The following is a 24701-nucleotide window of genomic DNA, read 5'->3' as shown; positions in this document are numbered from 1 at the left end:
TGACAGTTTTAAAAAGTACGTCAATTGATTGGCGGTGTCTACATGTCTATTCCAGTTACGTACGTGAGTGTGTAAGAGCCTTAAATATGTCTGCAAATTCATCCCCATCAAAATGGAGTTGCGGATCTATAACTATTTATACCTTTGGACATTCGACCGGCGCAGCACGGGTTGTCGGCTATCCGTCTCCCTCTCTCCTAGGTGGAATCGATCGCGTGCGAAAGGGATAGAAGATGAGACAGAGCTCCAGTTTATGCGAGGACGCCAATCAATACCATGCAGCGTCGTATTTGTGTTGTTTGTTGCCTTTGTGTGGACGATTGAAATTATTTATTAGTAGTAGTATGTACCTACAGAATACTTCAATTGCGAAGTCTTATAATAATGGAACCTAAACTGTTCAAGAATACTCAGTTTTTTTTAAAGACTCGAGTCCAGCTCAAGATTTGGAGTCTTCTAAAAAAGACTTAGTGATGACCCAAAAGATAAGAAGACATGTTTGAGTCCTTTAAGGGCTTCCTTTTTAATTATCTTTTGACGTTCATAAGTGCCAAAATACTGGTCAAAACTGAATAAATATGATTGATTTGATATGACTGTTGGAACTCATGCAGTCATGAGATGAGTCCCACCTAATTATTTTAAAAAGACTCAGTAGTTTTTTTAAAAGAATTCGGTGGGACTGAATCCTCCGAGTCTTTAGCGGAAATCAAGTCAAACAATATTTAATCCCATGAATTACAACATTCCCTGGACTTACTTAAATCGAAAAAAAAAAACAGATATTTATAAAATGATTCGCACGCTCATTAAAAAGACTCGAAGGACTGAAAATACATATAGAACTGAAAAGAAGCAAAGGACTCAAGAGTCCTCACGAGACTAGTGGAAGAATCTCGAATTTAAGACTAAATAGCTCAACATTTTTACAACACTACTCTATGAATTATGCTACAGGTTGGGGAAAAGTGAAAAACAGATACCTATTAAGTAGTAGAATTTCCCGGGAATTTAGCAATATTCCTATCTTTTTAAAATTGTACTATTTATTAGTCTGACACTTTCACAAATTGGAAAAGTTATTGGATATTTTTTCCATTTTCCCGTTCTATTTTAAGCAGACAAAGCCGGGGCTTAAAGTTATCACACTAATATTATAAAGGCGAAAGTTTGTGAGTGTATGTTTATTACTTCTTCATGTCTAAACGGCTGGAGCGATTTTAATAAAATTTGGTATGGAGTTAGCTGACACCCTAAATCAACACATAGGCTACGTTACCGCGGGTAAAACCGCGAGGCACAGCTAGTGGTACATAATACCCGGGTAGAATATTCATCTGGCCTCGCCCCATTTCCGCGCCCAGCGAAACTAGGACGAGCTGCAATATCAAGATGTTGCAACTCTAACCTGTTTCCCGGGAATATTAATGGAATTGGGAATTCTAAAATGCAAATGCTTTACTAATGCTAATACCGTCGATAGCACATCCCTACTCCCTTATCCTTACTTAGGTATACAGCGTGACAGGGATACTCAATCTATTCCTTGAAAGGGGTAATACTAGAGATCATTAGCAACAAATTATGTCGAGTAAAATATAAAAAAAAGTTTAAAACTCATAAAAATAGGCTTATAGGCTTTAAAAAAGCACTTTTACACGTTCCAGTATTAACCCTACCACTGCTTCAGGTCAATAAATGGGCCAGTGCTGGGAAGAAGCAGCGCAAGAAACTCGGTCACAGAAAATAAAAAATATTTTTACTTAAGACCTTTTATTTCTGAGATTATGTAAGTTTTGGCCAAGTGCTTTATTCAATATGATCACAATTTTTTCAGCTTTCAGAAATGTATCAATTCAATGTTTAGGGTGAAGTAGTTTACTCACAAACACAATTACAATTTTCAAAATACCTTGAAAAATGTGCCATGTTATGCGATTATTATTAGATCAAATCTTTCCGATTTAATTGTTTTTTTTTTGTATTGAAAGGCTCCAAAACTACTGTACCAATTTGAAAAATCCTTTCACCATTAAACTTACATTAGCCCTGATTTTTATTGGTGATGGTGGTACTAAATTCGCCGGATTAGTTAGTATTTAAATATTCTATTTGTTACCTCTTGTCTTTTTAGGGTTCCGTAGCCAAATGGCAAAAAAACGGAACCCTTATAGATTCGTCATGTCTGTCTGTCCGTCCGTATGTCACCACAGCCATTTTTTTCCGAAACTATAAGAGCTATACTGTGGAAACTTGGTAGGTAGGTGTATTCTGTGAACCCCATTAAGATTTTGATGCAAAACTAAAAAAATAATAATAAACATTGGGGGCTCGCCATACTTAGAACTGAAACTCAAAAAAATTTTTTTTCATCAAACACATACGTGTGGGGTATCTATGGATAGGTCTTCAAAAATGATATCGAGGTAAAGGTCTAAAATACTTCTTTTCTAAACCGAATAGTTTGCGTGACAGACGCTTCCAAAGTGGAAAAAAGTTGGTACCCCCCCCATACATCTTCATACATCTCCCGTATAACATCCCGACCCAAATATTGGCCAACTAAAAGTCGGTGATCTGACGCCTGGGCTTAAATAAATCTTTTTAGAGGACAAAGAACACCTCCACCTACAACCACAGTTCTTTACACCGCCACAGAAGGCACCAGCGCGTTATCCTTGCTATTTATTAGTGGTACATTCGCCGGATCATCTATTAAAAAAATATAACTTTAAAGTAAACCAGCTCAACTGAGAGAGCTAAATGAAACATTATTTAATAGAAAATTATTTAATTTATTAGTTGACAAATGTTTTTACTCTGTAAAAGATTATCTGACTTATAAATTCTAGTGTTTGTCATAAGTACCTATTCTGTGGTACTAATATGAATGTGACATTAATTTTAATGAATCTTGACTGTATTCGAACAACTGACGTTTATTTGCTGATATTATTGTAATTCAAATAATTTATCTGTTCTTTGTTTGTAGTTGGAAAGTACTTAATTTTTTTAACTATGCATGGGTCTATAAAAAAAATGAAATAATCACACACTAGCATTGCTGCTGAGCTGAGCTGTAACTATTATAACATTTACCTTGTTGTATTACCTTTTTTCTGTGAATAAATGATCTTTTAATCTTTTAAAAGGACAAAGAACATCACACCTGCACCTCCAAGTCCTACAACTGTAGTTCCGTCCTACACAGAGGGCGCCACCGCGCGGCAACGCCCGATGCACACCGATCAATAGTGCACCCGCGCCCCGTTGACCTAGATACTCTGCGCGCGGCCCAGGGGCTGTGGCGCACGAATTATTCAACACACCCTTGTGTATAACTACTGACTGTTTCTTTGTCTTTTCAAATAAACCATAGACTATTTTTCAGGTAGAGATAATTTTTGTAGGGTACCTCTAGAACGCCCTCTAGCTTGATGGAAAGGAATAAAAATAAGAACATCTTTGTTCAGCGTTACAATGTGACGGACCAAATAAAAGCAAACAATTAATTATCTCAAAAATATGCTGAAGAGGCGCAATCTCAGCAAAAATCGCAACATGACAAACAAATGTCATGTCGAGAAGCTGGTTTTCAGCAGGAACCAACGCGTGATGAGAATTGCGCGCCCCTTTCGCCAACACGGTGGATTGAATCCACTTTGTTCACCTGGGTGAAGAATGTGGAATTTTTAGTGTCCTCATTTCACCTCGGAACCATTTCACCCAGGAAATACAAACTCGTGTATCTACTACTGTTCCTTTGTCTTCCAAATAAACTATACTAACCAAGGCGCAGAAAATCGCCAAGAATTGGAGCGAGATCTTGCTCTACTTCTTCTCAGCACTGGCCCATTTATTGTCCCGAAGCAGTGGTAGGGTTAATACTGGGGCGTGTAAAAGTTCTTTTTAAATGAGCATTATGAGTTTTTTATGTTCAGCCTGTGTACTACTGTTCCTTTGTCTTTCCAAATAAACCATAATAACCATACTAACAAAGACGCAGAAAATCGCCAAGACTTGGAGTGAGATCTTGCGCTGCTTCTTCTCAGCACTGGCCCATTTATTGTCCCGAAGCAGTGGTAGGGTTAATACTGGGACGTGTAAAGGGTCTTTTTAAAAGCCTATTTGTAAAAAAATGAGTTTTATGAGTTTTTTATGATCACCCTTTTGCACTACTGTTACTTCGTCTTTCCAAATAAACCATATAACCATACTAACCGAGGCGCAGAAAATCGCCAAGACTTGGAGCGAGATCAAACGCGAAGCTCAAGACCAAACGCGATGGAGGACTGTTTTGGAGGCCCTCTTCTGCCCCATCTAGGGGACATAGAATATTAGGTAAGTCATTTTTCTGGGATAATATTCAGCCTTCTGTGCTTTCCCTTTGTCTTTCCAAATAAACCATAGACTTTTTTACAGGCAGAGACAATATTGTACTTATTGTAGAACGCCCTCCAGCTAGGTGGAAATACAGCCTTCTATGCTTTTCCTTTGTCTTTCTAAATAATGCATAGGCAATTTTTCGGGCACAGATAATATTTGTAGGTACTGTAGGTAGAACCTCCAGCTAGGTGAAGTGACTACCTATACTGAAAGGCAGAAGCTGGATTTGACAGGTGGTGGCTGATGATGAGATAATATTCGATGATACACTTCCTACTCCCAAATTTTGGTTAATTTGTGTACAAAATTAACAAGGCAGAATGGCGCATATTGTAGAGACTGTTTTATGATGATGATGATGATGAGGAAATATTGGTAGAATTCCTACTCCAAAATTTTGACATGTCATATGAATTAAAAGATGATACAATATGGCCGAACAAAGCCTTTGTTACGGCGGTCGCCGAATGTTGTTAAAAGTGCAAAGAAGAATCACTATGAAAACAAAAGCTGTCCTGTGACATTATCATCATAATTTCAGTCAGAGTATAAAACTTATTTTATGAGGCTGCCACGCCCCTGTGTTGAGTTAGGTCAAAATAATCCAAACAAAAATCTATTTTTACCGACTTCATGATTCTCCTGTGACCTCCCTTTGGGTTTGTAAAATAGAACACAGTCTAAACCAAAAAAAGTCCAGTGACCAAATAAATAAGGCTACGCCCTAATCTGTAAGGGCGTTTACATTATTATAATTTGAATTGCGTAGTCTGTCAAACCCCGAGCTTTTTACCCGACTGCGCCAGAAATTTTTCTATACCTTCCCTATCACGCCTACCACGAAACAATACTGATGCATGCTTCTGTTCACAGTAGACCAGTACCTACATCGTGACCTACTTCTTACTCCCGACGTAACGCAATTAATCAACACTAGCGCGAACGTAACGGAAACGTTACGTAAAGTCTAAATTATTCCCCAAACACAGAGCTATAAATAAATATCCAGTTTGCCAACTTTTAAAAATACCTCGGGTCGACGAGTACACTTTCAGGGTTTACGAAAATAGACATAATTGTAAAGGAATAACGACTACACTCCTAGTAAACAATAGTATGTATCTGACACAATCAATCAATTGACTACTGACACCGCAGTCAATTGACATACTTTTTATGAGCTATTAAAACGCACCAAGCGCATAATTTGTTCATCAATTCAGAGTTACCACGTCACATTTCTGCGAAGTGCACATATTCTTCTGATCCTGATTTCGGCACGCGTGCGGATTATCCGCATGCGGTCTGTCCGCATTTCATTAGTTCATACAATCATGTTTTTCCTATTACGCGGGATACACGCACGCGTGTCGAAATTGAAAACTTTACTCGATTTTCAGGGTTAGTTAGAAGTGGTTTCTAATATTATGATTAAAGGCTGAATTAATATAACAAAATAACAGCACGAAGTGCTGTACAAAATGGCCGTCAAGACAAAAACTGCGTTGCAGTTGGGTTTGTTGATTTTCTATTCTATTTAGGTAATATGGTTTCACACAAGATCTCTACTTGTCCCATTTCTGGTAGTATTTAGTATGCTTGACCTTTATTAAAATTTGACACCACTCATGATATTAATGCATTTGTATTTAAATTAACATGTCCATCTAAGGTCACTCTTACGTCTAATTCCAGATGGACATCTACGTGCAGACGGCCAATCCAATAGTAGAAGAGGTGTTGAAGGGCTACAATGGCACCATATTCGCGTACGGGCAGACAGGCACCGGCAAGACCTACACCATGGCTGGGTCAAATAGCGCACCAGAACTGCGTGGGATCATACCCAACTCCTTCGCGCATATATTCAGCCATATCGCGCGTGCGAATGATGATGAGAAGTAAGTCTTATGTGTAGTAAAGGAAGAACTAATATTCCGTAGTTTTACTTGGAAAAAAGAGTTCTTTTCTTCAACGAGAATCAGCCATGATGTTTGCTGCATCATACCCAACTCCTTCGCGCATAATAATATATTCAGCCATATCGCGCGCGCGAATGAAGACGAGAAGTAAATGAAATGTTCTAGAAAGAATTCCTAGCCTATTCCACAGCTACCGGACAAAGATCCAAAGCTATTTGGATCAAATATGTAATTGCTCAATAATGAATAATAAATAAATAAATAAATAAGAGAACTCAACGAGAAGCCACTTTTAAAAAAACAAAAAACAAATGATAGTGGCTTTAGACGTCATCTGCAGCTTCACTGGACAATATGTGAGGAAAAGGGTTCTTCAAGTATTCCTAGACACAAGCGATTGGGAACGTGATACAGAGCCTAATCTACATCTGCCAAGGAACTTCAAGTAAGAGAAGTAAGTTGCTTGTCCCTCTAGCTCTGATCTAGATAAAAAGACTGTGGAGCAGCAGTCCAAGACCTGCACCATGGCCGGGTCAAATAGCGCACCAGAACTGCGCGGGATCATACCCTTTTCGCGCATATATTCAGCCACATCGCGCGCGCGAATGATGATGAGAAGTAAATGAAATATCGGTGTAGAAAGAACTAATATTCCGTAGCTTTACTTGGAAAAGAGAGTTCTTTACTGCAACGGGAATCAGCCATGGATTGCGCATTATATTCAATCAAATTGCACGAGCAAATGACGAGAAGTAAGAGAAATGTTCTAGAAAGAATTCCTAGCCTATTCCACAGCCACAAAGCGAGCTCCCAAACTCAATAAGAAGAGGCTTTTTCCCGAAGAACAAATGCTGATGCCCTTTGACAAAAGCAAAAGGGCTCTTCAGGTTTTCCTAGACACAAGCGTTTGAGAACGTTCTAAGTCCGTCTGGCTAACTATAAGTCTGTCGCCAAAACAACAATGTTGTTTTCCGGCCGTTGGAGGTAAGATAACGGGGTTATTCCCGCTTCTCGTTCCCACCGCTGCAACTCTTGTGTAGCCAGGATCTATTAACCGTCAATAAAAACTTTTTTTTTTTGGAGGTAAGATAGCCAGTTCCTCTGTGGTGGCTTGAAGCTCGCTCATCACTTTATTCTGGTGAGATGCAGGCCATGGATTCCTCGCTGTGGATAAAAAAAGTTTGTTTGAAAAAGTCTCTCCGTTTTCATATGCATTAACGGAACTGAGTCTTCTGGAGCACCTCTAAGCTAACTACGGGTGTGCCGCAGGGATTAATATTAGGACCTTTGCTATTTCTTATTTATATTAATGACCTTTCCTACTTTGTAAAAGATCTATGTGATATTGTGTTTGCTTCTTCTCAGCACTGGCCCATTTATTGTCCTGAAGCACTGCTAGAGTTTATACTGGAACGTGTAAAAGTGCTTTTTAAAAGCCTACTTGCAAAAATAAATGAGTTTTATGAATTTTATCATGCCTGCTTCTTACAGATTCCTGGTGTGCGTGACGTACCTGGAGATCTACAACGAGGAAGTCAGAGACCTCCTCGGCAACAACCCGCACCAGAGCCTCGAGGTCAAGGAGCGGCCTGACATCGGTGTCTTCGTTAAGGACCTCACTGGTAAGTGCTTAAAGTTCTTTTTTATCCTCGACGAGGAAGCTCTTGGCCTGGACCTCACCTGTCAGTTATCAGTTTTCGATGATCAGGCCGGAGGTGGAAACGAGCTTCAGCCGGAATCTTCAACTACAGAGGAACTGGATATATTACCTCGACAGACTTAGGTAAGATGGTGGTAGCCAGGCGAACTTAGCATTTATAGGACTTATTACAAAAACTTGACTTATGTCTGTTTAAGTTTTTTTTAGTAATACCTGGTTGTTTAATTGAGGTCTATTTTGACCTGGCTAATATCTATGCTTAAAATATCCAAGAGGCAAGAATGGAAGGTATTTCATTCATTTCATTCGGTCGACTCCGGTCGAGTTAACTGCGTACTTGGTGGCCGTGACGTCATATCGACGCTCTGGTACGGACGAGGCGATCGCGTTGAGGTGCGCAGTTAGCTCGACCGGGTTGTATCTACATAACTTTTCTCCCATTTCCATTTGATTTATTTGATTTGATTTGATTCCAGGTTACGTAGTCCACAACGCAGACGAGTTAGAAAAGATTATGGCGGTCGGAAACAAGAACCGCCATATTGGAGCCACGGCCATGAACACGGAGAGCTCACGATCGCACGCCATATTCTCCATCACTGTGGAGTCCAGCAAGAAGGGAAACGACGGGAAAGTCCACGTCAAGATGGGGAAACTGCACCTTGTTGATTTGGCGGTAAGATTCAGTTTGCGTTACCACGGATCTATAGTCTGGTCTGTGATTACGCGCGAGCGATAAGGGTGGGTAGCTTGGGGTCATTGGACAAAATTCTACGTGCTCAAAGACCGGGCTTTAGGTTATTTTATTCTTGCGGTTGGTCTCTAAGGCTATGCGCGTACGGGTGACAGTATATCTGTCTCTTTTGCACTTATAAAGAGAGAAAAAGAGACGTATACGGTGACAAGAGTCACCCGTGCCTGCGCGCATTAATTGTCTTGGCGTTGGAGCTGTTAAGGAATAAGCGCCCTATTTCTTGGGTTATAAGACTCATAATCGCTAGTAGCTTGAACACTGAGAGCTCAAGATCACACGCCATTATCCATCACCGTGGAGTCCAGCAAGAAGGGAAACGACGGGAAAGTCCACGTCAAGATGGGGAAACTGCACCTTGTTGATTTGGCGGTAAGATTCAGTTTTCGTTGCCACCGAAGTCTCTAAGCTATGCGGGTACGGGTGACATATCTGTCTCTTTTGCACTTATAAAGAGAAGTTAAGGAACAAAGGCCAAGCAGTGAGAAGTTGCATCTTAATGACTAGCCCACAAGTTTGAATATGCACTGGCATTGGAGTAACTTAATGAACAATGGAAAATAAAGCCTTATTATTTGAGGCTTACGGCTTCTAATAGCGACATTATGTATTCCACTCCAAAGCTCAAAAAGTGAGTTTAAACTGGAGCATTTACTTGTAACAGAACAAAGAGCCGCTCTATGAAACTTTCAAAACTGTTCTAATACGACGCTATTCCCACCTCTCGTTCCCACCGCTGCAACTCCTGTGTAGCCAGGATCTACAGCTTGACCGCCAATAAACACCCAACCAGTGAAGGCCAAGTTTGTCCCGGGGGAAAGTTAAACTGTCATTGAACCCGCAACGAAATTAATCAGAAGAACATAGGAGTTCGAAGTTTCCTAATAGTTTTAAATATAATTTTTCCAGGGCTCCGAGCGCCAAAGCAAGACGCAAGCCACCGGCACTCGCCTGAAAGAAGCCACCAAAATCAACCAGTCGCTGTCAGTGCTAGGCAACGTCATCTCTGCTCTAGTAGACGGAAAATCTACACACATACCCTATAGGAACTCGAAGCTGACCCGACTGCTGCAAGACTCGCTTGGAGGCAACTCCAAGACTGTCATGGTAAGTTGAAACAAACCTTAATATTGTAAAGATTAAGACTCATTTTCAGTTGACGCAACATCTATAAACACTCGAAGCTGACCCTACTGCTACAAGACTCCATTCTACTCTAAGACCGTCATGGTAATCTGAAATATACCTTATAGCTAATGCAGATTAAGGTTCATTTTCAGTCGAACAATATTCGCTATAGGAACTTGAAGCTGGCCCGACTGCTGCAAGACGCAATTCCACACCAAGATTGTTGTGGTAAGCTGAAATGTACCTTAATTATGTTTAGATTAAGGTACACTTTCAGTTGGCTAACATTCCCTCTAGGAACTCGAAGCTGGTCCGACTGCTGCAAAACTCCTTTGTCTTGCGGCAACTCCGAGACTGTCATGATAAGCTGGAACATACCTTATAGTTAATACATATTAAGGCTCATTTCAGTTGCCCATTATCTCTATAAGCACTTGAAGCTAACTCGACTCCTTCAAGACTCACTTGGAATCCTAGCTAGTAAGCTGAAGAGCACTTAAGTTTTTATAGATTAAAGTTCAATTTCAGTTGATCCGACTGTAGCAAGACTCCCTAGTTTTGATTGCTGAGGGTAACGGCAACAGCAACTCCAAGACTGTAATGATAAGCCAAAACATACCTTATTTCTGCACAATAGGGTTCATTTTTAGCGTTATCCCTAGTCTTGTTTTCTGAGGGCAACAGCAAACCTTATTCCTGCACCATAGGGTTGATTATCGTTATTATTTCAACAGATAGCCACCATCGGCCCAGCGGAATGCAACTACGTGGAGACCATCAGTACATTGCGATACGCGAACCGAGCGAAGAATATTGAGAACAAGACGCATGTTAACAGCGAGCCGGGAGATGCGCTGCTCACCAGGTATCTATAGGTCTAGAGCTTAACTCAGGCACTGTCTGTCCTTCCCGACCTTTTAGGACTATGCTACCTCATAGATTTTATTGCTTTTTAGGTAGTTATCTATATAATAAATTAAACACAACACCATGTTCTGTACCCCTTGACTAGAAAGGCTTGCAAAAAAAAACTTACCTCCTGGTTATTACACTTGAATTATGATGAGACAGAGAAACTTTTGACAATTATGCGATAACATTAACTCACAATCATGCACTTGACACACACAGATCATCACCTATATTATCACACTCACACACATGCCCCTGTTGCATACTCATTCACAAGACTAACATTACATCTTTCGTCTACTTTGTTAAATCTTATCACTTTAATTCATTCCTGTATACCTTTACTAGTTCAGTGTACTGCTTAGGCCGTTTTGAGTGGTGGGAGCCTGATGTCCTGTAACACAGGTATTTTATACCTAGCTCAGGCATCAGTCTCACACAAACTAGTGACTGAAACTTAATGTTTATGTACCTGTACTCTGTATTATAAGTTTGTGATGGGAAAAAATAAACTATTTTATTGCCTGAGGTATGGGAACGGCACATTGACATAATTATGATACAAATCACTCGTAAGACCTCAGGTGGAGTATGCTACATGTGTTTGGAACCCATTTTACAATAAATACAGTGATCAACTTGAAACCTTACAACGTAAATATCTACTTAATCTAAATTACCAATCTGTAAAGGTATGGGCCTCATATCAATCACTTTTGGATAAATACTCGTTATTAACTCTCAAACAACGGAGACTGTATCTTGACCAATCTATTCTCTTTAAAATTTGTCGTAATGGCTTCGATTGCAACAAACTAATTAATCAAATTTCCCTGCGCATCCCCAGTCGCTCCCAGCGTATACGAGATGCTTACACTCACAGAAAAAGTCTCGCTCCTAAACGATGTTGAACTAACGCTGGCAAAAGAGCTCCTTTATGGCGATTAATGGATGCATACAACAAATATTTAATTTTTACTGATATCGATTTATTTGTAGTGTCTTCCTCAAAGTTCAGAAAGTGCATCCTTGATGTATTAACGAATGTACCTTAATTGTGTTTGTTTTTTCTCTTCTTTGCATTAAGTTAGAGCACATAAATAACACTGTTTGTTTGCTTGGTTAGCTTGTACCAAAATAAGTTTGTAATATTACTATGAGGATAATAGTGCTGGTTGCGTAATAGTATAAGTTTATTAAATGTTCAGCAGTTGCATTTGCAATATTGCGCAATTGTTTGTTATCCCAAATAAAATAAAATAAAAACCGGCTAAGTGCGAGTCGGACTCGCGCACCGAGGGTTCCGTACCATTGATTTATGAAATTAAAATTATTATTTTTTATTTAAGCTATTAGTATGAAAGATTACGCGGTAATAAGCGGTTTACGATTTACATGGTATTAAAAAAAAACTACTTACTAGATCTCGTTCAAAACAATTTTCGTTGGTAGTTTTTATAGTAATGTACATCATATGTTTTTTTTTAGATTTTTCATTTTCTTATTTTAGAAGTTAGAGGGGGGGGGGGGGGACCAACTTTTTTCCACTTTGGAAGCGTCTGTCACGCAAACTATTCGGTTTAGAAAAAAAGTATTTTAGAAACCTCGATATCATTTTTGAAGACCTATCCATAGATACCCCACACGTATGTGTTTGATGAAAAAAAATTTTTTGAGTTTCAGTTCTAAGTATGGGGAGCCCCCAATATTTTTTTTTTTTTTTTATTTTTGCATCAAAATCTTAATGCGGTTCACAGAATACATCTACTTACCAAGTTTCAACAGTATAGCTCTTATATGTAGTTTCGGAAAAAAGTGGCTGTGACATACGGACGGACAGACGGACGGACGGACGGACAGACAGACATGACGAATCTATAAGGGTTCCGTTTTTTGCCATTTGGCTACTGAACCCTAAAAATGACGTGACAGAGCATACAAATCTGAAGCATAATCTGAAGTCTCGCTGACGTTTGACGTCTCAAAAACACCCCCCCGTGCCGCTCCCAGACCTCAGGCACAGACTGAGTTAGAGCTAGATCTATAACACATAAATAAACGCTGTTCACATTCACGTTTGCACATTCTTGTAAATGTTTTTCTTTATAATGTTTGCTTACAAACTATATTATTTACTTTTCAACAGATTCCAGCAAGAAATCGATCAGCTCAAGAAGCAACTTGAAGAGAGTGCAAATGGTAAGTACTTAATAAAGTATAACAAATAATTTTATTAATTAAAGAAAACAATAAAACATAATAAGGATTTCATACCGTACAGTCAGCGTCAAATAGTACGTCTTTGTTACAATTGGAATACGGTTGTGAATGTAAACTTTTTGTGATATTAATGTTTTGCATGTTAAAAATTTTAAGCAGAATATTAAGCTAAGCACTTAGCAAAATACAATACAAGATCTCATATAAATAAGTATAATACAGTCAGCGTCAAATATATAGTTCGTGACACTCAAACGCCCGTATTCACAAACGATGCTTGCTTAAGTGAAGCAGCAAATCGAACGCACAGCGTTGAATAGAGCTCTGTGATTGGTTCGTGTGTCATCCTGTGCGTCCATGCTCCCTGTGAGACCTCATAGTAATGTTTGTGAATACCGGCGAAAGTGTCCAAAAAGTTACACAACCTTATTTCAATTGTAACATAGACGTGTTGCCTCGGCTTTCTATGATCTTGGCTACTTTAGGTGTCATAACTATTTGACGCTCACTGTACAATATTCTTTCTCTTTCAGACGTGGAAGAAGAAGAAGAAGAAGAAATAACAGAAGAAGAACTATCCGACGACACGCTCACGGAGCCTGAGATGGATTCCCTCGACCCTGAGGAAAAGAAAATGCGCCGCAAGATGAGGAGAGAAGAAAAGGTGAGCCGTCATTTTGTGGTGGCGCCACTACAAACTAGTTTACTAGTGTACCAACAGATGGCGCTGTTAGGGCTTCACTATGGCATACACCACCGCGCATACAATCCTGCATCGCGGTGTCGGAGTTTTTTAACCTGCCCAGCATATACAGGGTGTTAGGTAAATGGGTATATGAGCCAACACTAGCCCATGTTAACATGGTCATATAAATGGTATGGTGAAGTCAGAAAATTCATATCTTCATTTTAATTAGTTTAATTTCCATACAAATCGGATTTTATAAAATTCATTTTGTATGAAAATTTAAAATAATTTAAATGCAGATATCAATTTTCTGACTTAACCATACCATTTATATGAACATGTTAACATGGGCTAGTGTCGGCTCATATACCCATTTACCTAACACCCTGTATAGGAAAACCAAGATGGTGTAAATTGGACATTGGTCCCCGAGCACAACACCCGCTCGGAAGGAAGCACTAACACCTTAGCTTCCTTATTGTGGTCGATCCTTCGAATCCCACAAAATCAATGTCCCCACCTTAAGGTTCGTTCGTTTCAGCCAAATGACATCCACTGCTGGACAAAGGCCTTCCCCAATGATTTCCATATCGCCCGGTTGGTAGCGGCCTGCATCCAGCGCCTTCCTGACCTTTATGAGGTCGTCGATCTGTCGTAGTCGGATTGTATAATCCGCCGTTTTACATTACCACTAGGCATTTTACATTACAGCTCTGTTTTGTAATACGGCGGTTCAACGTTTAGGCGGATTGTCATTGCGATACGTTCTTCAATACGGCGGCCCACGTTTAGCCGCATCGTACTATTATTTAGATTGTAGGGTGACCATACTTACAAAATAAAACAATGTTTAATGAAAATAAATTTTAATAAGACATTTCTTCTCACGATGTTCCTTAGTAATTAAGTAAGAATTATTATCTTCGTTACTGTAAGTAATACTAAATTATATATTTGGCTTCAGTAATTTTTTTGTATACTTATTTATAAATCACAGGGGACAGCCATCTCAAAACAAATAAACTTTTTGAAAGTTAATAATTTAATAAAATATTTGGCTTTAGTCATTAAACGTAATGAGTAATCACAAGGTTCAAACAAACATTTTAAAATAAAAGATATCTCAAAATCTTCACCGGCCACTGTCATAATACCATACTTTTTGCTCCATTAATATTGAGTAGGATTCCGCCGAACACCAGAATCCATAGCCACTTTAGCGGTTTTGATGTGGGCTATAACCTCCAAAACTCGGTCCCTTGTCCACGGTTTTTTGACTGTTCCACATTGTGAAGAATAGAAATTCTTCAATTGCAAGTTAAAACTGTTGTTAAACTGTCGACACACATATTTATAACTTTTCTTTATTAGATTCAGAAATAACCCCGTAATTTAGCAACACATTTTCTGCATCCGACGCCATTGTTGTTGTTATGTCAGGCAGCGCCACGGTGTTGAAAATTTGAACTAAAAACTGTCAAAGCGGCGGGTAATGACGCGCTGTTTTACATTACGGCTAGCCGTATTGAAGAGCGTTTGGCGCCGAATACATTCCAGCGGATTTTCATTCAGCCGTATTCAATCCGCCTAAACGTTGAACCGCCGTATTACAAAACAGAGCTGTAATGTAAAATGCCTAGTGGTAATGTAAAACGGCGGATTATACAATCCGACTACGACAACTATCCGACGACACGCTCACGGAGCCCGAGATGGATTCCCTCGACCCTGAGGAGAAGAAAATGCGCCGCAAGATGAGGAGAGAAGAGAAGGTGAGCCGTCATTTTGTGGTGGCGCCACTACAAACTAGTTTACTAGTGTACCAACAGATGGCGCTGTTACGGCTTCATTAAGGCATATACCACCGCGCGTACGATCCTGCATCGCGGTGTCGGAGTTTTTTACCCTGCCCAGCATATATAGGATAACCAAGATGGTGTAAATTGGACATTGGTCCCCGAGCACAACACCCGCTCGGAAGGAAGCACTAACACCTTAGCTTCCTTATTGTGGCCGATCCTTCGAATCCCACTATTTCAATGTCCCCCACCTTAGGGTTCGTTCGTTTCAGCCAAATGAAGTCCACTGCTGTACAAAGGCCTTCCCCAATGATTTCCATATCGCCTGGTTGGTAGCGGCCTGCATCCAGCGCCTTCCTGACCTTTATGAGGTCGTCGATCCATCTAGTGGGAGACCTTCCCACGCTATGACGCGCTACAACTATCCGACGACACTCTCACGGAGCCCGAGATGGAGTCCCTCGACCCTAAAGAGAAGAAGATTCGCCGCAAAATGAGGAGAGAAGAAAAGGTGAGCCGTCATTTTGTGGTGGCGCCACTACAAACTAGTTTACTAGTGTACCAACAGATGGCGCTGTTAGGACTTCACTATGGCATACACCACCGCGCATACAATCCTGCATCGCGGTGTCGGAGTTTTTTACCCTGCCCAGCATATATAGGAAAACCAAGATGGTGTAAATTGGACCTTGGTCCCCGAACAGAACACCCGTTTGGAAGGAAGCACTAACACCTTAGCTTCCTTATTGTGGCCGATCCTTGGAATACCACAATTTCAATGTCCCCACCTTAAGGTTCGTTCGTTTCAGCCAAATGAAGTCCACTGCTGGACAAAGGCCTCCCCCAATGATTTCCATATTGACCGGTTGGTAGCGGCTTGCATCCAGCGCCTTCCTGCTACCTTTATGAGGTCGTCGGTCCATCTAGTGGGAGGCCTGCCCACGCTATGACGTGCTACAACTGTCCGACAACACTCTCACGGAGCCTGAGATGGATTCTTTAGACCCTGAAGAGAAGAAGATGCTCCGCAAAGTGAGGAGAGAAGAAAAGGTGAGCCATTATTTCAGCCATAGGACGCCCCCTGCTAAACATAGGCCTTCCCCAATGATTTTCATAACGACCGGTTGGTAGTGGCCTGCATCCAGTGCCATCCTGCTACCTTTATGAGCTCGTCGGTCCACCTTGTGGACGCTACGCTGCGCTTTCCGGTTCGTGGCTTCCACTCACCAGTGACGGCTCGGAAACGTGACATCTCTCTATAGGCCTTATTAAGCTCAAAGTTGCATAGCGTGCTATGGAAAGGGCTATGCTCGGTGTTTCTTTACGAGATCGAATCAGAAATGAGGAGATCCGGAAACGAATCATGTAGTAATACATTAATTTTAGTCATTTATTTGTTTTCAGGAAAAACTGAACCGAGAGAAGGCACACCAAGCGAGGAAAGTTCTGGAAGAGAAGAAAGCAGAGCTCCAGAGAACTAAGTACGTGTAGTCAACACATTAACAATAATGAACCTTATTTACTCAAAAACATTAAATTTTCGTATAGATCCAGATTATTATAACGTATTAAAGATACCCTTTGGAAGAGCTCGTGAAGCACTTTCAGGATCAGTAAATAGTTTTCCGATATCTTGTATAGTTTAGGAATAATTGAGTGAGGTCAAATCAAAATATCTTTATCTATATCTATAAAAGCGAAAGGTCAACTCACTCACTTACATATCATAAAATCTCAGAAACTACAAGTGCTAGGAGTCTCAAATGGCAATGCCAGATTTTGTATGGAAGGTGGCGTCTTTTTTTTTTCGCGCGGCCATCGACCAAACTTTGTTTTTTGATTTCAAAATAGTGTTTTAAACCAAACTTACTATCGCATGTATACCTCTAAACTCAGTCTGAACTGAGTTACGAGCATTAGAAGTTTAATTATTTTCATACTAGATTTGCTTTTTGCCCGCAAGTTTTGTAAGAAATTGCAACAAAATATTGCGCTATTTTTTTATTGCGCTGATTCTGCTGCATACTGATGTCTGGAGCCTTTAATGGATGGTATTGTTTGTTTACACATACAATGTCATTATTTTGTTGCAATTTCTTACAAAACTTGCGCCCAAACAGCAAATCTAGTATGAAAATCATCAAACTTCTGATGCTCGTAACTCAGTTCAGACTGAGTTTAAAGGTATACATGTCATACTAAGTTTGGTTTATTACACTATTTTGTAATCAAAAAACAAGGTTTGGTCGATGGCCGCGCGAAAAAAAAAAGACGCCAATTTCCGGCATTGTCTTATTTGGCAGGGGGGTTCCTTTTAGGACGTAGGTGCTCACTAAGATGGGATTTTGCAAAATTCAACCCCTAAGGTTGTAAAATGGGATCCACCCGTACAATGTCGCGGGCGGCCGCTAGTTTTCTTTAATGATACATTTACAGGTGCTGGGAGTCTACTTTTAAATTTAGATATACCTGTATTAGCAGATGCCCGCACTTTCGATCAAAACATAGTACTATAAGAAAAAGATCACTTGTTTTCCACCCTGTATATCCAATAGCTCACCTGTACCTCTTAATCCTTCCAGGAAACAGCAGGAAGAGCTGAAAGAGAAGCTACAGCGCCTTGAATCCAAGGTGCTGGTAGGCGGAGAGAATCTCCTGGACAAGGCGGACGCACAGCGCCGTCTTCTAGAACAAGCTGCTTATGAACTCGAGCAACGGACGCTCAACGAGCTGCGACTGCAGAAGGACTTGCAGAAGAAAGAGGTAACTGACTTCAAGAAAGAGGTCACTCCCTTCTAGAATCTTCTGGACAAAGCGGACGCACAGCGCCGTCTTCTAGAACAAGCTGCTTATGAACTCGAGCAACGGACGCTCAACGAGCTGCGACTGCAGAAGGACTTGCAGAAGAAAGAGGTAACTGACTTCAAGAAAGAGGTCACTCCCTTCTAGAATCTTCTGGACAAAGCGGACGCACAGCGCCCCGTCTTCTAGAACAAGCTGCTTATGAACTCGAGCAACGGACGCTCAACGAGCTGCGACTGCAGAAGGACTTGCAGAAGAAAGAGGTAACTGACTTCAAGAAAGAGGTCACTCCCTTCTAGAATCTTCTGGACAAAGCGGACGCACAGCGCCGTCTTCTAGAACAAGCTGCTTATGAACTCGAGCAACGAACCCTCAACGAGCTCAGGCTGCAGAAGGACTTGCAGAAAAAAGAGGTAATGCACTTCTATTGCAGAAGAAAGAGGTAACTGACTTCTACTGCAGACGAGGGAGAGGTATTTGTCTTCTAGGAATTAGGAAGTTAAATTTTTTATCTTTTCGTATCTAATTTGCAAAAATTGTGTTTTTTATTTTTTATTAAAGTAAAGTGTTTTATCTATCTAACAGGCTGAAAGGCTCGACTTAGAAGAGCGATACTCCAGCCTCCAAGAAGAAAACGCCGCAAAGACCCGAAAACTGAAACGCGCGGTGCAACTCCTGAACTCGGCCAAGGCAGAACTGGCTGACCAACAGAGAGAACAGCAGAGAGAGATGGAGGGAATATTAGATAGCGTTAGAGCGCTGAAGAGAGAGATACAACTCGCCGATCTTGTATTGGACTCGTACATCCCTAAGGAATATCAGGTAAATACCATAAGAACATTAACTCGGCCATTAAGGCTGAATTAGCTGACCAACAGAGAGAGATGGAGGGAATATTAGATAGCGTTAGAGCACTGAAGAGAGAGATACAACTAGCCGATCTTGTATTGGACTCGTACATCCCTAAGGAATATCAGGTAAATACCATAAGAACATTAACTCGGCCATTAAGGCTGAGTTAGCTGACCAACAGAGAGAGATGGAGGGAATACTAGATAGCGTTAGAGCGCTGAAGAGAGAGATACAACTCGCCGATCTTGTATTGGACTCGTACATCCCTAAGGAATATCAGGTAAATACCATAAGAACATTAACTCGGCCATTAAGGCTGAATTAGCTGACCAACAGAGAGAGATGGAGGGAATATTAGATAGCGTTAGAGCACTGAAGAGAGAGATACAACTCGCCGATCTGGTGTTGGACTCGTACATCCCTAAGGAATATCAGGTAAATACCATAAGAACATTAACTCTGCCATTAAGGCTGAATTAGCTGACCAACAGAGAGAGATGGAGGGAATACTAGATAGCGTGAGAGTGCTGAAGAGAGAGATACAACTCGCCGATCTTGTATTGGACTCGTACATCCCTAAGGAATATCAAGTAAATAACACTTCATGGGGAGGTACTCATAAAACCACAATGCTTAGTCTAGAGAGAGCACAAAGAGCCGTTCTAAAAGTCAGCACTTTCCGACCTATACGCTTTCCGACTGCAGAGCTCCTTGCTGAATGCGACGTTCTTTCGGTGCGGCAGCTCTTCATCCTACTAACAGTTACTAAAAAACATTCATTAACACCCTACAACCCGGCACTCCAAACCAGCAAACGACGAGCTGATATCGTGTGTTCTACTGAACAAATTAGAAGATCACATACGATGAAATTCTTCTGTTATCTAGGTAGCTTATTGTACAATAGAATAAACCAGTATCTATGTATTTACCCTATGAATAAAGTCGCATGCAAAAAAATCATACAAGATTGGCTAAAAAATAAAACCTATGACGAAACTGAAAACCTGTTACAGATTTTAACTTAATTTAGATCAAGGTAAAAATAATGCTTAGTAATTAAGAATAGAAATGTATTTATATTTAGTTACACACTGTTATTGTGATAATGTTTAGTATGCACTAACCTACTTTTAATAAAATACCTAAGACACAGGCAAACAATTTTGCTTAGTTTAGGTATTAATAATTTTACCTTCGCACACTAACCTTAATTTAAGTAAGTGAAATCAAATGTATCTAGGCTAAGTTTTATTAAGTAATAAATTTATTCTTATTCTTATTCTTATTCTTATTCTTAAATATGATAGTAGACACCCTTGTCCTATCGATATATTTTTTTAAGAACTATTATCTAGGTCTAGGGCTTAACCGAGCCAGTGTCTGAGGTATGGAAGATGCACGGGGTGGTATTTTTGTGACAATCAAACGTCAGCGAGATTTCAGATCTTTAGATTTGTATGCTCTTCTGTCACGTCATAATGTGTCAATATCACGCCTCCTGTGCCGCCCCCATAGCTCAGGTACTGAATGAGTTAAGCTCTAGTTTTAACCAAAAATTCAGGCTAAAGGTCTACCTTTAGCCTGAATTTTTGGTTCAAACTTTGTGAAAGTATTCAGCGTGACGTGCCCTTTAAATGAAATGTAGCTAAATCCGAAGGATCTAATATAACTTCTGCGTATTCCCAGGCGCTGATCGACCAGTACGTGCATTGGAACGAGCAGCTGGGCGAGTGGCAGGTGAAGTGCGTGGCCTACACCGGCAACAACATGACCACGCCGCACCTGCCGCCGCCCGCCGCCGCCGCCGCCGCCGCCGCCGTCAAATACGTAAGTGGTACCTTAACGCTACTGTTCATAAGACATACTAATAGCACAGGGACTAGTTCAAAGGCAGAAGAACTTCGGAAGAAAGAGGTAGCTCCTTTCTTGTACGCCACACCTGCCGCCGCCGCCGTCAAATACGTGAGTCACACTTAATGTCCATGACTTACATACCGATCTAGACAGCAAGCAAAAGTTCAACGAGCTCAGACTGCAAAACTTGCAGAAGAATGAGGCCCATCTAGAACGTCGCTTCTCCCGCCGCCGTCAAATACGTGAGTGACACTAATACGCCTGCTGTCCATGAGACTTACCAAAATGACAGGGAACTGAAGCATAGGACTTGGAACTAAAGAAGAAAGAAACAGGTAAGGATGCTCAACGAGTTCAGACTGCAGAAGGATTTCAGAGTAAAGAAGTAGCTCCTTTCTAGAACGCCACAACTGCTGCCGCAGCCGCTGTCAAATATGTGAGTGTCTTAAGGCTACTGTCCATAAGATGCAGTAATTACACAGGGACTAGTTCACAGGACACTACTACACCAGCTAAGACTGCAGAAGAAACAGGTAGCTCCTTTCTAGAACGCCACACACACACCTGAAGCCGCCACCGTCAAATACGTAAGTGACTGAACGCGTTTGTCCATAAGACATACCATAGATGGACACTCTTCGAGCTCAAACTTCAGAAGGACTTAGGTAGAAAAAGGTTGCTCCCTTCAAAAGTTTCAGTCTTGTTTTTTTGGCAAAGAAAATAGGATAGGACCACCTAGACTCGCCGCTGCCGTCGCGGTCAAATACACGAGTCACTCAACGCGTTTGTCCATACACCATAGCAAAGGACGCTAAATGAACTCAGACTGTTTACGAAAGAGATAACTGCCTTCTAGAACGCCGCGTTTTCCACCGCTCGCCGCCGTCAAATACGTGAGTCACACTAATATCTGTCTATATGACAGCATCTAAAATCAAAGCACAAAACAGCTCAGACTTTAGACAAAGCTGAGGATTTCAAATGAAAGAAGTAACTGCCTTCTAGGACAAACAAAGAGGTAACTCCCTTCTAGGAGCGAAAAAAGAGGTAGATCTCTTCTAGACCCTTCTGGACAGAGCAGACGCCGTACAGGTGGCTTACAAACTGAAGCAAAGGAAGTTAATCGAGCTAAGACTTCAGTCTCTTCTGAAGTAACTCTAGAACATTCTAACGAGCAGCTGGGCGAGTGGCAGGTGAAGTGCGTGGCCTACACCGGCAACAACGCCGCCGCCGCCGCCGTCAAATACGTGAGTGACACTTCATCATCATCATCATTTCAGCCACAGGACGTCCACTGCTGAACATAGGCCTCCCCCAATGCTTTCCATGTTGATTGGTTGGTAGCGGCAGTGGCGGCGTAGCATGGGTTGGCACCCGGGGCGATCAAGAATCTTAAGTCCTAAGGCACCCCCTGGTACCCCAGGTATCTGGATTTTGGGGTTACCTACCGATTCGAAGATTTAATGACAATCCCCCCGTATCATGACATAGACTTACCACAAACTGTTGTAGAATTGCCCATTCATTTTAAAGCACATATCAAAAGCACCTTAATGAAAAAGGGCTACTATAAAGTTGATGATTATATAAAAGATAAAAATGTTTGGAATGTTTAACTACCTAGCGCGCATCAATACTTATGACTATAATATTTTGTATATTTTAAAGACTGTAAACCCTTGAAAAGGAGGCTGACAATAGTGACTGAGTTTCTTGCGCTGCTTCTTCTCAGCACTGGCCCATTTATTGTCCCGAAGCAGTGGTAGGGTTATTATTGGGACGTGTAAAAGTGCTTTCTAAAAGCCTATTTGCAAAAATAAATGAATTTTATGAATTTTACTGCAGACGCAGATGCGCCAGTGAGTAGGTACTAATCTGCGCGACTTGTGTCACCCCCTGATGCTTGGCACCCGGGGCGGACCGCCCCCACCGCCCCCCCTTTACGCCGCTAGTGGGTAGCGGCCTGCGTCTAGCGCCTCCCCGATACCGTTACGATGTCGTCGGTCCACCTTGTAGGTGGACGTCCCACGCTGCGTTTTCCGGTACGCGGCCTTCATTCCAGAACCTTGCTGCCCCATCGGCCGTCAGCTTGGAGTGACACTTAACTTGACATTATCGGCCCATAAGACACCTTGGGAAGAAAGAGAAGTAGTGTAGTAGCTTCTTTCTAGAAATCCGCATTTTTAATTTTTCACCAATCGCCGCCGCCTCTGTCGCCGTCAAATACGTGAGTGTCTTAACGCGTTTGTCCATGAAACACACCACAGCAAAGGACGCTCTATGAGCTCAGAGATAATATCCATGACTTACATACCGATCTAATTACGACGTAGCGAAACTGGAACAAAAGACGCTCAACGATCTCGGACTGCAAAAAGACTTGCAGCTGAAAGAGGTACCTCACTTCTAGAACCGAAGAATGAGGTAACTCTCTTCTAAAACCTTTTAGACCAAGCAGGCGCAAAAGAAACTTAAGAACTGAAGCAAAGGACGCTTAACGAGCTCTGCCTTCAGTCAAAGCTCAGGACTTCAAATGAAAGAGGTTACTCCCTTCTAGAATTAAAAATGAGGTAACTCCCTTCTGGAACGCCATTTTTGCGGCCTTATACAGCTCCCTCTAGAACCGAAGAATGAGGTAACTGCCTTCTAGATTCGAAGAGAGAGGTACAACAGAGTTTAGACACTGTTCATTTTATTTACTTGTATTTTGTTATGTAAATGGTGTATGTTTAATGGTTCGAAGACAATAAATAGATTTTATATTTATTTATTTAAATGACTGGAACCTGTATGTACTTATTGAATAAAATAAAATAAAATAAAAAACTTGTCTTCATGAAGTCATTTTACATGAAGTTGTTTTTGTCTAAATATAACATCAAGCCCTGCTAAAGAATCTGTTTTCTTCATCTACCCGCAGATGGAGCCCCCAGACCTGTCGGACCGCTACCTGTCGTACGCGCACGTCAACAACCGTCCCGCGCGTCCTCACACGTCCGTGCCACGCCCACACACTGCCACGCTGCGCCAGCGCCAGTGAACTTTGGGCCGTAACGTCTTGATATAAGGTCGAAGATCCCTTGGTGAGTAGATATAAATAGAAAAACTATAGACTGCTGTCACACAACGCCACGCTGCGCCAGCGCCAGTGAACTTTGGGCCTTGGCGTCTTGTTGTAAGGTTGAAGATCCCTTGGTGAGTAGATATTATGACCCACAAAATATAACAGAAGGTAAACTCATGTATGTACTTTGCTTTGCATACCTACGCCTAATACGCCTTTTTGTTGTTCACTCATTTTGGTACAAACAAATTAATTTCACAAACGCGTGAGCGGCGTGACTCAAGCGAACGTCAGTAGCGCTCGCATTCGTCCGAGACAGTCTAGATAACGCGTACGTGAGCGGTGTCTATGTGTGCGTAGCTCGAGCACGCTTAGTATGGAGTTTACCTTCTCTTATATTTTGTGTTTGAACACTGCCACGCTGCGCAGGCGCCACGCGCAAATGAACTGTGACTATGGTCATAATGGTCACAAATGGTTGTGTAATAAGGTCGAAAATACCTTGGTGAGTAGATATAAATAGATCTGAAATTTCTGACAATGAACCGTGTGTCTTCACCGCTATGCTGCGCCAGCGTCAGTGAACTTTGAACCTTAGCATTTTGTTATCAAGGTGAAAATTCCTTGGTAAGCTTAGTCGCTATGTTAAGCTCAAAGACC

At 41.2% G+C, this 24701-nt stretch overlaps 1 protein-coding gene across 1 annotated transcript in view; it reads left to right on the top strand.

Moving 5' to 3' along the window:
- Positions 1 to 24701, top strand: part of LOC135085908 (kinesin-like protein KIF3A) — a 40291-nt gene that overhangs the window by 14256 nt on the left and 1334 nt on the right. The window contains exons 4-16 of the mRNA XM_063980693.1: positions 6082 to 6287; positions 7800 to 7930; positions 8445 to 8644; positions 9629 to 9826; positions 10582 to 10712; positions 12906 to 12958; positions 13513 to 13643; positions 16871 to 16947; positions 18049 to 18229; positions 18854 to 19090; positions 20810 to 20942; positions 21075 to 21085; positions 23898 to 24060. Coding sequence (XP_063836763.1) covers positions 6082 to 6287; positions 7800 to 7930; positions 8445 to 8644; positions 9629 to 9826; positions 10582 to 10712; positions 12906 to 12958; positions 13513 to 13643; positions 16871 to 16947; positions 18049 to 18229; positions 18854 to 19090; positions 20810 to 20942; positions 21075 to 21085; positions 23898 to 24017 — 1809 coding nt within the window. The 3' untranslated portion in view covers positions 24018 to 24060. The remainder of the gene's footprint in view (positions 1 to 6081; positions 6288 to 7799; positions 7931 to 8444; positions 8645 to 9628; positions 9827 to 10581; positions 10713 to 12905; positions 12959 to 13512; positions 13644 to 16870; positions 16948 to 18048; positions 18230 to 18853; positions 19091 to 20809; positions 20943 to 21074; positions 21086 to 23897; positions 24061 to 24701) is intronic.

This window comes from Ostrinia nubilalis, chromosome 30 (assembly GCF_963855985.1).
Source record: "Ostrinia nubilalis chromosome 30, ilOstNubi1.1, whole genome shotgun sequence".
Classification (NCBI taxonomy): domain Eukaryota; kingdom Metazoa; phylum Arthropoda; class Insecta; order Lepidoptera; family Crambidae; genus Ostrinia; species Ostrinia nubilalis.
This window is presented reverse-complemented; position numbering and strand designations above follow the sequence as displayed.